Raw genomic sequence first — 12,048 nt, 5'->3', positions numbered from 1 at the left:
TGTTTTGGAACAGGTTTTTATTATCAACACGGTCAGATTTAGTTCTCCTTCTCCTGGACGGTCTTTGTTCCGCGCAGTCTGCCTGTACGACGGGCAGCAATAAGACCGACCTTGCGACCAGCAGGTGCATCCCTCCTGATTGTTGAGGGTTTGCCGATGTGCTGATGGTTACCACCACCGAAGGGATGCTCAACAGGCTGCAGGAGAGGGGGGGGAGAAGCATCTTTAGTATGAGGACTTTCAAAAGGGAATCCATCCTCTACTCTTTTCTTCCTCACTGACTAATTTAACAGCAAGCACACAACCAGGTATTGTGATAAACATCCTTTCACCAGCCTCTTAGCTCTGAGAATCAGAACCAACAGGCCTTTATTTCATATGTTCAATAAAGATTGTTTTCTTTGTGACCAGAAAGGCTCAAACATGGACTTTCTTCATGTGGTTGGTGCTCTGACAACACAGGCAGCACCATCTAAAACCTCAAAGCAGGTTGTTCCTCTAAACGTTTTGAGATTCGCCCGCCCACAGACTCATTGCAGTGTGTGTGAGTTCTGCAGACTCTTCTGGAAACCCATTAGGGTAACTGTAATACCGAGTGATTAGCTATTATCTTCACCACCTCTGAGAATAGGCAATCATCTGCATCAGTGCTGAGACTTTTTATGGGGCTCCATAGTAAACTTTTCTAAAGATTCAATGCCCAAAATAACACAATCTGATTATCTGCCTACATGACATGTCTTTCAGTTCAATGCATAAATACATGCATCTGTCTGCTGCTCTGCCTGCAGTCCTGTATGTGTTTCTAATCGCAGCACAGTGCCGGTACGCTCATGTTCACTTACGTTCATAGCCACACCACGGACACGTGGCCAGCAGTTCCTCTTGGCCTTGTACTTGTGGTAGGCACGACCGGCCTTCAGGATGGGCTTGTCAATACGTCCACCTCCAGCAACGACACCTTCACCACAGAAGGAGGGCAGACACGTTTAAACGCTTTCCTCAGTCCAAAGACTAGATCAAATGCGCGGCTGTTTCGTTACGCTTTCTTACCAACGACGGCTCTGTTGGCAGAGGCAATGACCTTCTTGGCGCCTGAGGGCAGCTTGACTCTGGACTTCTTGGTCTCGGGGTTGTGGGAGATGACTGTGGCGTAGTTTCCTGAAGCACGGGCCAGCTTGCCTCTGTCACCGGGCTTCTCCTCAAGGCAGCAGATGATGGTTCCCTCAGGCATTGTGCCAACGGGCAAGACATTACCAATGTTCAGCTGAGCTGTGGGACAAGGGATGAGAGGACAAGCTTCAAACTTCCATCTGACAATCTGAAAACAGTGTCACCTAAGCAACAGCTCTGTTCGCGTTTCATTGGAGGCTGACTGAAGACAGGTAATCAAAAAATGTAACAGAAACACGAGGCAGCAGATAAGCAGGTGCTGCACAGCACAAAAGCAAATAATCGCTCTCTGATTACACCCTAGGATTCTTCTGCTATTTTCACGGATGCTCATCTTTGCTTAATGAGCTAAATAAGACAATAGTTCAATTAGAACCAACACTGAGACTGAAAATTATTATTAAAACATCTTGTGGTTCATTCAGATAACTTTATCCATCTTCTCCATCAAGGACCACCAATGGAACAGATTTATTTTTAGACCAGAAAATATTTAACCATGCAGATGAAAGCTCAAACATTACACACTTCATGGTTAAAATTGCTGTTATCATGTTTGTCATTTAACAACCACAACTTAAAAGTCTCAGGGGAAAACAGAGATCCCCCTGAAGTGGGCAGTGTGGCTGAGGACAGCTGAAGTCCTGACCTATATATCAGAATAGAGCTGCTGGTTCCAACCCCATAACAAGTACAGGAGGGCAACTGTCGCCATCTTCTACTACCAAACACATGGTACTGGGTGCTTCTTCTGTCCCCACAAAGCACAAGTGTGGACCACAGCCCCAAAACTACAGATACCAAGTTTAAAAAAAAAAGTGTGTAAATGCCTTCAAACTGTTGAGTTTCTGTCAGCAGATATTAAAATAAAAAACATCACGGCAGTCCCAAACAGCTGACTCTCTGCACAACAGCACCATTATCAATGAAGGAAATGCTGATTTTTATTCATGTAGAAGGAAATACAAATAAAAGTAATCAAGTAGTGTAATTACACTTTGACTAAAGCTAAAAAACAACTTTAACAGCTACATCCTGCAAGGACTTTAAGACTTATGAGTGAAAACACAGAGAGTGAAGTTGAGATCTCAAGTGTGTCCAGCACTAACCCAAACTATGAAAGAGCAGAAAACATTCAGGCAGCTTCTTGTCGAGTTGCTCTGTATGTTGCATATTCTATCAGCTCCTATATCATATATGATCATTACTCCTGTGACTAACTTTATGACAGGAAAACATTAAATCATATCATTACATGGCTCCCTGGAACTACTGCCACCTCTGAAGCCACTCAATCTTAACAGGAACTTTAAAAGAGAGTCTGAGTGAGACAGAGGTCCAAAATTCCTTCTCAAGCTTGATTTAGACTTCTGTGGGAAATCTATGTCATAACTTGCACAGTAACCGGAAACTACTTTCATCCGTACACCTCAACCTTCCACGCCATTCAAGTCATCTTTTTATGTGTCGACCTGATGTTTAGTTACATTTCTCAGGAGATGGATGCCAGATTATGTAGCAGGTTGTGGCATAAGGTTAAAATGGGGATCCAGCTATGGTGTAAGATCGGACGCAGAAATATAATTCATGCATTAGCGTCACGTTGTGGAAAGATCCATGGCAACAGATGAAAATCTAAGAGCAGCTCATACACCCTTGCTCAGCGTCTTACCCTTCTTGCCACAGTAGATGAACTGTCCGGTGTGGATGCCCTCGGCAGCAATGAAGAGCTCCGTCCTCTTCTTGAACCGGTATGGGTCACGGAAGGCCACTTTGGCCAGGGGGGCACCACGGCCAGGGTCGTGGATAATGTCCTGCAAGGGGAAACCAGCAGGAAAGACATTACAAATCCGTCCACCCTCACCACTGCCCAAAACAGCTCGGATTTATCATCAAATTACCTTCACAATCCCCTTGATGTAACCATGGCGTTCAGCGAAGTCAATGTGACGGAGTTTAGCAGCACCTTTCCTGTGCTTGACGTGGGCTTTAAACACAGAGCCCGCACCTTTTCTCTGTCCCCTGATTACACGTCCCATCGTGTACTGAAAAACAGAGCATTTAATGAAAAAAAAAAAGTTACATTCTAGTGTCTTGTTTAATACAGGATAAAATTAAATCCAGCATCTCCATCAAACAGGTCAAAACAGAGAGAAACATGTGGCTACCCCTCTAAGCAGACCTGTGTAGTAATTACTAAAGCTAAACCTCATTGAATGGATCCAACCTTAACTTATGATACATAAAAACACTTTAAAGCAAACATTTAACCAGTAGCAAGTTAAAGAAAACGTTTCAAAGGCCTGAGTTTAAATGTGAGGATTTAATGAGTTCCACTGGTTTTTAAAAGCTTGAAACAGACACGTATCTGTCGGCTTGACATATGAAATGCTAACAGGGCTGCTACTAATGTAAAGTCACATGAAGTTTTCCTTTATGGGAACTTTAACTTAAAGCTTATGTATGTTTGTCGGTATAGTGGCTGAAACACTGCACAAAGCGAGTTTGGCTTCTCATATGCAGTAATACATCTCTCATAATGCTAGCTGTCGTTAGCCCGCCAAGCTAGCCTCCGTTAAGTCAATTTGTTAAAGTAACGGTTCAGGTTTAACACAAATTTCATTTATTCCAACACTTACACGAGTATATACAAATTTAATTATTAGCAGCTTGCCAAATTTGCTCATATGAAAGGCTGCCGGCCTTTTAGCTACCAGCACACCGCTGTAAGTGCGCCATGTCGCCCAACAGGGACACACAAGCACGAAAAAAAACTTAAAATCAAAAGTCTGTCGTTAAAATGCTCGTTAGGTCTTAGTCTTATACACTTGTTCCGTATTTAGAAATGTCTTTTTAAAGCGGATGGCCTAATTAAATCTGGATTTAGAACAGATTTTTAGGACGGGGATCAGAAAGTAGACATCCTACCTAAACTCCGTTGACGGAAAGAGGAAGTGCAAAGGAAAAAGCCAAGGTTTTCTTCCGGAGAAATCACCGCGGGGGCCGACGGGAAATGTAGGCTTCGTCCTCGTTTTCTTAGTTTAACTCGGAAGTAAGCAGCGATTGTCGCAAATAGAAGAATCGCAGCACTGAGGTATTAAAACTCTATATGTGTTAAATGATGGGAGCACAATCTTAGCATAAATACAGAATAAATAAACCTAAACGCTACCTTTAAGCAATTTGGATTACAAACATTTTCACACATTGAATGATAGAAGATAGAAAAATAACAAAAAGAAACATTTTTGGGGGGCTATAAGGATGTTTATAGTAGCCTATAATGAGTTTCTTTCTAAATGTAGCTGAGCATTACACAAAAAAAGTATACAGGGATCTTTGAGTCTTTACTGAGGAGTATGATGACAGAAGAACAGCCCTCTTAAAAAAAAGAAAAAGAAAAAAAGAAAAAGAAAGACTGTGGGAATAAATGAACTCCAGGAGATGGCAGCAAAATAATGTCAGAGTGGTTTTTATGCTCAACCATGAAATAATTGCCTGAAATATTTTTGAAAATTAAAGCTTCTGACAATTTAAAAAACATATTAAATATGAATTTGCATATAAGCAAAGCTTGCTAAAGCAGAATCATGACATTTGTGACATGTGAACTACTAAGCAGAATTTTTGGCCTGCGTTAAATGATGTTGGTAATTATGTTTTAGGGATATTATCAGTACTTTTAGTGTGAAATGTGCTTGCACTGTCATTCTAGTGATGTTTGGTAAAGTCATCCCAGTTCTAAAAGATCATGTGGCCCCTGAAGTAATGCCACTGGACTCTGGGATTCTGTTATTTTGTCCTCTAGCTTCACCATTGAAAGTCAGCAGGGTGGTATTAGTGCATTAGCGCATACCTCCGGACAGCTGAAATCGAGATGCACTAACTTTTAATGGGAAAATTAGCAGGAAGTGTAAATTTAGTGCAAAAGTCAAAATTTACCTCAAGTCCCCTGTGATTTTTCTCACCACAGAAGAAGATGTGAGAGCAACAGTTGGCTCCCCTTCTGAGATCCGAGTGTCCCGCTGGTGGAACCAATCCACTGTGATTAATGGGGGCATGCACACACCCACAGAGCTGACAGTGTCCATGATAAATAGGTGGTTCACTTATTGTGATGCTGCATTGTTTTATAAAGTCCCACAGGCTTAACATGAATAAATGCTGCACACATGCACACAGGTTTTACACGTTACTGTGTTTTTGTTTCTTCTGAGGACACAGGAGTCATCCTAATTAAGATCCTCCAAATGACCCTGCAGATGTTTGTTTAATACACTGCAGTCTCAGATCTTCATGTCTTTACCAGTCACATCCGTGTTTCATTGTTTCTGTTCACTGTTTAATGCATTGAAATAAAGCAGTCACTTTAAATTGTTGTAACAAAAGCGAGAAGCGAGTTCATACAAGCTCAGAAACAAAGCATTCCTTTCTGTATTATTGTGTTACCTGGATGCTAAAGTGAGAAAGATGATGAAAGAATATTTATCATCACTGGTAAGAAACTCCAGGCAGCACAGCAACACGGTGATTAGCACCGTCTCAAAGCAAGAACAGTTCAATTCAACCACCTGGCTGGAGCCACGCAACCCTGACAACAATAAGAAAAAGGTAAGAAAAATATCATTCAATCACACTTCTCATGGCTTCATCTACAGTAAGAGGGTTGCAAGGTTACCTTGCTTGAGGCTTCTGCTAATAAAATCTGTATCTATGTGTGTCACTAAAAGATAAAACCTATCCTTATTTTATTATATTTATATATACTAACAAATTCCCAAGCTATGTGTGGGAGGCAGGGAAAGTACATACATACATATGATCATTACAGTATGATGCTATGATACATTATATTGTGACACTCCAGTCTAACCTGACATTCGTCAACTGCTGAACTGAACTGTCAAATATAGATACACAAATATATACGATTGTGGTATTTGTACAAAATACGCCATATAGATGTTGCCACTCACGGTAACTGTTTGTGCAAGAATGGTTCACCAATCATAAGGATACATACACCAAGGTTTTTACTTGATGTGTCTTAATCAGAATCAGAATTTGACTTATCCCTAAGTTTGTACACAAATGAGGAATTTGTCCTGATGTCATTGTGCAAAAACCTGTGATACAGAAATGAAATATATCATATAATATAGGCATTGGTACAAAAACATTGATGTAATAACAAATGATGAAAATCTATGCTTAGTACTTATAGATGCTAGAATAGAAATTAAGAAAATATAAAAAATCTTTAAAAATAAAAAATAAAAAGACAGAGGGAAAAATTCTAACTGTTGGTAGAAAAGGCTGTTCCCTGACCGGGAATCGAACCCGGGCCGCGGCGGTGAGAGCGCCGAATCCTAACCACTAGACCACCAGGGACCTGCGACAAAATCCGCAACCTCTACAATCAGAATTTAATACACCTGACCGCCAGATGGCGTTGTTGAGCTTGGTGGCAATCCAAACGCAGAAGTTTTTCCATGAACTTTAAAACTGTCAAAATATTCATCGTTTGATCCGCAGCAGTGGAGGAACAGCGGTGAACACCAGAACTGCCTGTTCAGCATTCAGCAGCACACAGGATCAACACCACAGAGACAAAAGAATTAAGCTAAAGAGTGAGTGCGGACTCGTAATCATCTGGTGGACGCAGATGTCTGAGCTTTATGAGGTGGTAATGTTGTGTTTAAACCTTTTTATTTCTCTACTCTAAATGCTACAGATTTAAAGGCTGCTACATTTTTTAGGTGGAAAGAGTGGAAGTAGAAAGAAGCCCTGCCCATTAAATAAAAGAAAGAACCTGTGGTTTTGCATTTAAAACCCAACTTTTCACATACCTGCTGATCTTCACTGCTCCTCATTGGTATCTAATTAATACACTCTACATTATACTCTCATCTGCCACTTTATTGGGTACACCCTTTCAACTGCTTGTTTTTTTGACTATCTAACTAGCCAATCACACGGCAGCAGCTCACGTGGTCAAGACTACCTGCTGAAGTTCAAGCCGAGCATCAACAGGCGAAAAACTATGATTTAAGTGACTTTGAATTTGGTTGTTGGTGTCAGACGGGCTGGTATGAATATTTCAGAAAATGCTGATCTACTGGGTTTTTCGTCACAACTATCTATGGGGTTAGAGACAATGGTATGACAAAGAGAAAATATCCAGAGGTCAGCGGTCAGAGGAGAATGGCCAGACTGCATTGACCTGTTAGGAATGTAACAGTAGCTAAGATAACGACTCATCGCAACCAAGGTATGCAGAAGTCAAACCTTGAAGCAGAAGACCACACTTGGTGCTTCTCTTATCAGCTAAGAACAGGCAACCGAGGCTACAATTCACGCAAGACCACAAACTGGACAAGAAAAGATTGTAAAAACGCTGCAAGTTTAATGTGCCTCGATTTCTGCAGTCACATTTGGATGGTATGGTCAGAGATTGGGATGAACAACATAAAAGTATGGATCTATTCTGCTCAGTAGGATGGTGTGGGGGATATTTTCTTGGCACACTTTGGGCCCTTCAGTAATAACTGATAATCATTTAAACCTCACAGCTTACCTGAGAATTGCTGCTGACCATTTCACCCCCTTTATGACCACAGTGTACCCATGTCAAAGCACAAATCAGCTCATACTTGTTTCCTGAACACGACGATAGCTTCACGGTACTCAAATGGCCTCCACAGTCACCACATCTCAATCCAGTCGAGCACCTCTGGGATGTGCTGGAACAGGAGATTGACATCAGGGAATCTCCCATAATGCTATGTGTGTGTGGACCCAAATCTCCAAGGGATGTTTCCAGCACCTTGCTGAGTCTATGCCATGAAGAAGGCAGCTAAGACAGTTCTGAAGGCAAAAGTAGGGAAAAGTAAGGTGTGCTTAATAAACTGTCCGTGACTGTAGTTGATCCTTGTAGCATGTTGTTTGCTAATGAAAATGAACTGCTTCCTCATAAAAAGCAAGGTTCAGGACATCCGAAACGGAGGGAGCGGCTGCGGGTACGAGGAGGAGGAGGTGACCTCTGACTTCTGACCTCCCAGTGGTGGAATAACCTTCGGCCTCTGTATGAAGGAAAATGCACACAGCTGCAGATGTGACAACAGAGCTCCATTCTGCTGTCCAACAACTAAACACTGCACTGCCTCGGCGTGCGTGTGTGTATATTAGCCTCTTCATCATTAATACAGTTAGCTTTGTCAGATCTGGGACAAAACAGAACAATAGAGCTAAAACCCCAATAACATACATAGACTCTTCTGTATATTCTACTGTTTGCTGTCCTGTTTCTCTCCAATTTAATCAGAAAATGTCCAGCAGTGGTTCTCCTCCTCCACTGCAGCTGCACAGTTATGCGTCCCTGTATACTGCTGCACACCAAGGAGGCTCCTATTGTCCTGTGGAGTTCATATCTGCTCACTCTGCGTATGGACGTTTGTGTGTATTTGTGCGTTGCTATACAATCAAACACATCCTCGGTCTCTCCCACAGTCTCCATGGGAACTACAGACAGGAAGTACAAATTTAAACTTTAATTAACTTTAAAACACACATGTGCATGCATACAAACACACACACATGGTTGTGATTCATATTTCAGGTCGGATGTCAGTGTTGCCACTGTTTCTTTGTAAATGCTCTGCAGTTTTGCAGAGGGTACTGAAATGTTTCTCAACCAGTAGATCAACAAATAATGAATAAAATATTAGAGGAATTTAGTGGAATCAGCTGCCCTTTAACTTAATAAAACTGGACGTGCACTACGACAGCGCAGACCTCTGCCAGTGTCAATATTCTGAATTTAATAATCCATTTCTCCCCCAAAAATAAACTAAACTGAACATTTTGGACTTCAAGGGTTAACATCAAATAACATATAACAATATTTCTTCTTAGAACTCTGTCACACATTGTTCTGTTTATGCTTGAGCTGTTGGTGGTCCCAATCACAGAAAAAACAGAAATCACAGCAGAAACATTGCCTGTATATAAAAGATGGAGGTAGTGACATCCACGTCACCCACTGGTTTGTGAAGCTCTGTTCTGAAGCCTCGTGGTTAGGATTTTGGAGCCAGAAGTGAGCATATTAAGATTTATGAACTAAGTTATAAACAAAACTGTGTATTTGAGGCCGATCACGTCACAGCGACGCAATGAAGGCTGTCCAAACTTGTAGACTCCTCCGAATGCAACTGACAAATGTGTCCTCCTTTTCCCCGAATTTGAAGGATGTGCCGGGTGTGTCCTTCGTGGCCCACCATATCCCAGAATTCATAGCGCGGACCAGCCAATTCCAGTTTTCAACAATGGCGGCCGCTACTAAGTTTTTAATATTACTCTTATTACTCTTTCTGGGTCACAAAATAGACTTTTAACATATTTTCAGGCGAGAATGTAGCTGTGTAAACTTCAAATATCTGCTTGGTTTATCAAGACATCGGATATTTGCAAAAGTGCTCCGATGTTGTCGGAGATGTCTGTTATCCACCAGCTCGATAGCTAGCCGGGAGCTCGAGGGTCACTAGAGCCGGCGAGAGCGGCAAACTCTCGGCACATCATTTTCAGATCACTGCGGTCTTTCGCTACTCAGGTTAAACGTAATATATAAATCACTTAGATAATCTAAAAATGTTATTGTTGGGCTTTTTTCAGTGTTTTATTTGTTCGTGAGTAAATCGGTTTGGCTGAGATTAAAGTTATTAGATTAGATAAAATAAAACTTTATTAATCCCCCGGGTGGGTTCCTCCTTGGTTTTCACACAGCTGAATAAACTTCAAACAGAAAACTGATTAAACAGAAGTGTGAGATGGTCGAGAATTTACACCAGTGTCCTGTTATATTCTAGATAGCAAGGAGCAGACAGCTGAGTTTATTAAACTCCACCGAGACAGCGGTGACGCAAATCTGAAGGCTAGACCGTCCAATTTCACAGCCGTTTACTTTCGGCCTACCCGACCTTCTGAGGACCCGACCCACGTAGACCACGAAGGCCGGGTCCTCAGGAGGATGCAGCCAATAAATTTGAACACGACTGTAGTTCTCCAGAGACCTGCTAATGAATTCATCATTTGATTCAGGTGTGTTGACCCAGGGTGATATCTAAAACCTGCAGGACAACGGCCCTTGAGGCCTGGAGTTGCCCATCCCTGCTTTAGACTGACTTACTTTTGGACCCGGCCTCAAGTGGCCTTTAGAGGAACTGCAGTTTTTGGTACATAATTGAATTTCCCAGCCTGCAGGTTGCTGTTTGAATAGGGAAAAAAGCTTGTTTCCAATAGAGCAGAGTTGAGTTTGAAACCGCCCTGGAACATTTCCTGTTTGCTAGTAAATCTAGCTTTCTCGCTACTTTCCAGTTTCCTCTCTGCTTTCCTATCAAAGTAAAGGTCTAAATAAGGTTTTTCATATCTTTCTTCTTCATGGTGTCACATCAGGAGACATGCTGGTGGGTGGCGCGGTTGTCTGACATGGCTTTTAATGAGCGGCTGGTGTGAGTGAATTATAAAATAAATTCTGGCATCCATCCTTCTTCCAATAAAAATGGGTAGTTTCATCATTTCCCCTTGCTTCATCGTTCTAACCTCGTGAAACAGTTTCTGCTTTAATAAAGGTTTCCTTAAAAAAGTTATTTTGATTCCCAGCTCTGACAGTCTGCACGGGGGTGGACAGGTTGCTGAACCCCAAATTTACCTGATGTAACATGACAATAGACAAAACAAAAGTATGAATGTTTGTGAGAACTGATAGATGAGCTTTCAGGCTAAGTGTAGCTAAATAAACTAAAGGTCCACTGAAGCTGCCTTTAATGAAGTGAAACTCACAGTTTGGGACAGAGTGAAGTTCGAGGAATTCAGATAGTGATGCTGTCAGCATTCCACTGTGTGTGGGAACTCGTGCGCCCCAATGTCAGCCCCCATATTAGTAAAACTGTGTCTCTCTCTGTCTCTCTCATTCGCACAGTCTCTGTCTTTTTCTGGGTCTCTCGCCCCTGGACAGAACAGCTGCTTTGCTCCAGAGGCATTGTGGGTCTGGGTTGCTGTGGCGATGCCTCCAGTTATGGCAGATGTTCTATTTCCTTATGTCAATATCGCTACTGGCAACACCAAAGAAAATAATAACACAGTGGCCACGAAGCTAAAAAACAACAACACAATTTCATTAGGACAAACAGAGGATGTGTGTGTGTGGTGTGTGCCTTCCTCTCTGCTTGCTGCAGCATTTATACACGCTGACTTCACAAAGCTGTTTCAGAGTTTACCATGTGACGGCACTGACCTGACAGGAAGTGACCTCACTGCAGCTCCCGTCTCCGATTGGATTGGATTAATACTGAGGCTGTCCTCTTACAGGACATCCCATTCCCCCCATCCTGTCTCACTTCCTGTTTGTTTTGAGGGGGTTTAGCCGAGAAGACAAACAGCGTGATGGAGATTGTGCAAAGTGGTTACTATGGAGACTCTGTTCACTCTCTCTCTCTCTCTCTCTCTCTCTGAGTGCAGCTGTCAGCTGGTTGAGAAGACTTCCTCCTTGTTTGGGAGAGATGAATGAACACTGGAGATATTGTCAAGAAAACAATCAAGTAAACATAACATTCAAAGGATAATTCTTGTTTATTTCAATTTACCTTATTTCCCATTAATGTGCCTGTCAATCATGACTGTGAGTTTAGCCAGCTTTGCACTCTGGAGACACAGGAAAACAAAGAGTCAGACAAAATGGCACAAAACTAGCACAAGCTCCCTGCAGCACTGCAACAAACGTGAATTTTTCCATGGATGGAGAAAAGCCTGCAGACAAGTCAAGATGCTGTGTGTCATACACACATAGCATGCCTCTCTCCTCACACGACACACCAAGCA

General features: G+C 42.1%; 1 protein-coding gene and 1 non-coding gene across 2 annotated transcripts; both read right to left on the bottom strand.

Moving 5' to 3' along the window:
* rpl8 (ribosomal protein L8) lies at positions 1-3,250 on the bottom strand. The gene is made up of 5 exons (XM_026145327.1): positions 3,075-3,250; positions 2,846-2,987; positions 1,054-1,272; positions 846-961; positions 1-197 (listed from the first exon to the last, which is right to left on the bottom strand). The coding sequence occupies exons 1-5, from the start codon at positions 3,210-3,212 to the stop codon at positions 39-41; spliced, it is 774 nt and encodes a 257-aa protein (XP_026001112.1). The 5' UTR covers positions 3,213-3,250; the 3' UTR covers positions 1-38.
* Positions 3,251-6,492: 3,242 nt separating this feature from the next.
* trnae-cuc (transfer RNA glutamic acid (anticodon CUC)) lies at positions 6,493-6,564 on the bottom strand. The gene has a single exon. It is a non-coding gene; the product is annotated as a tRNA-Glu (tRNA).
* Positions 6,565-12,048: the final 5,484 nt, after the last annotated feature.

Source organism: Astatotilapia calliptera, chromosome 16 (assembly GCF_900246225.1).
Source record: "Astatotilapia calliptera chromosome 16, fAstCal1.2, whole genome shotgun sequence".
Taxonomy (NCBI): Eukaryota; Metazoa; Chordata; class Actinopteri; order Cichliformes; family Cichlidae; genus Astatotilapia; species Astatotilapia calliptera.
This window is presented reverse-complemented; position numbering and strand designations above follow the sequence as displayed.

What these genes read in the sequence shown, in the direction of transcription:
- rpl8 (XM_026145327.1), bottom strand. Translation starts at nt 3,212, where the DNA reads ATGGGACGTGTAATCAGGGGACAGAGAAAAGGTGCGGGCTCTGTGTTT. An exon ending in ACATCAAGGGGATTGTGAAG is followed by an intron (nt 2,988 to 3,074) that starts GTAATTTGATGA and finishes TTCCCCTTGCAG; the next exon opens with GACATTATCCACGACCCTGG. An exon ending in CATCTACTGTGGCAAGAAGG is followed by an intron (nt 1,273 to 2,845) that starts GTAAGACGCTGA and finishes CTTGTCCCACAG; the next exon opens with CTCAGCTGAACATTGGTAAT.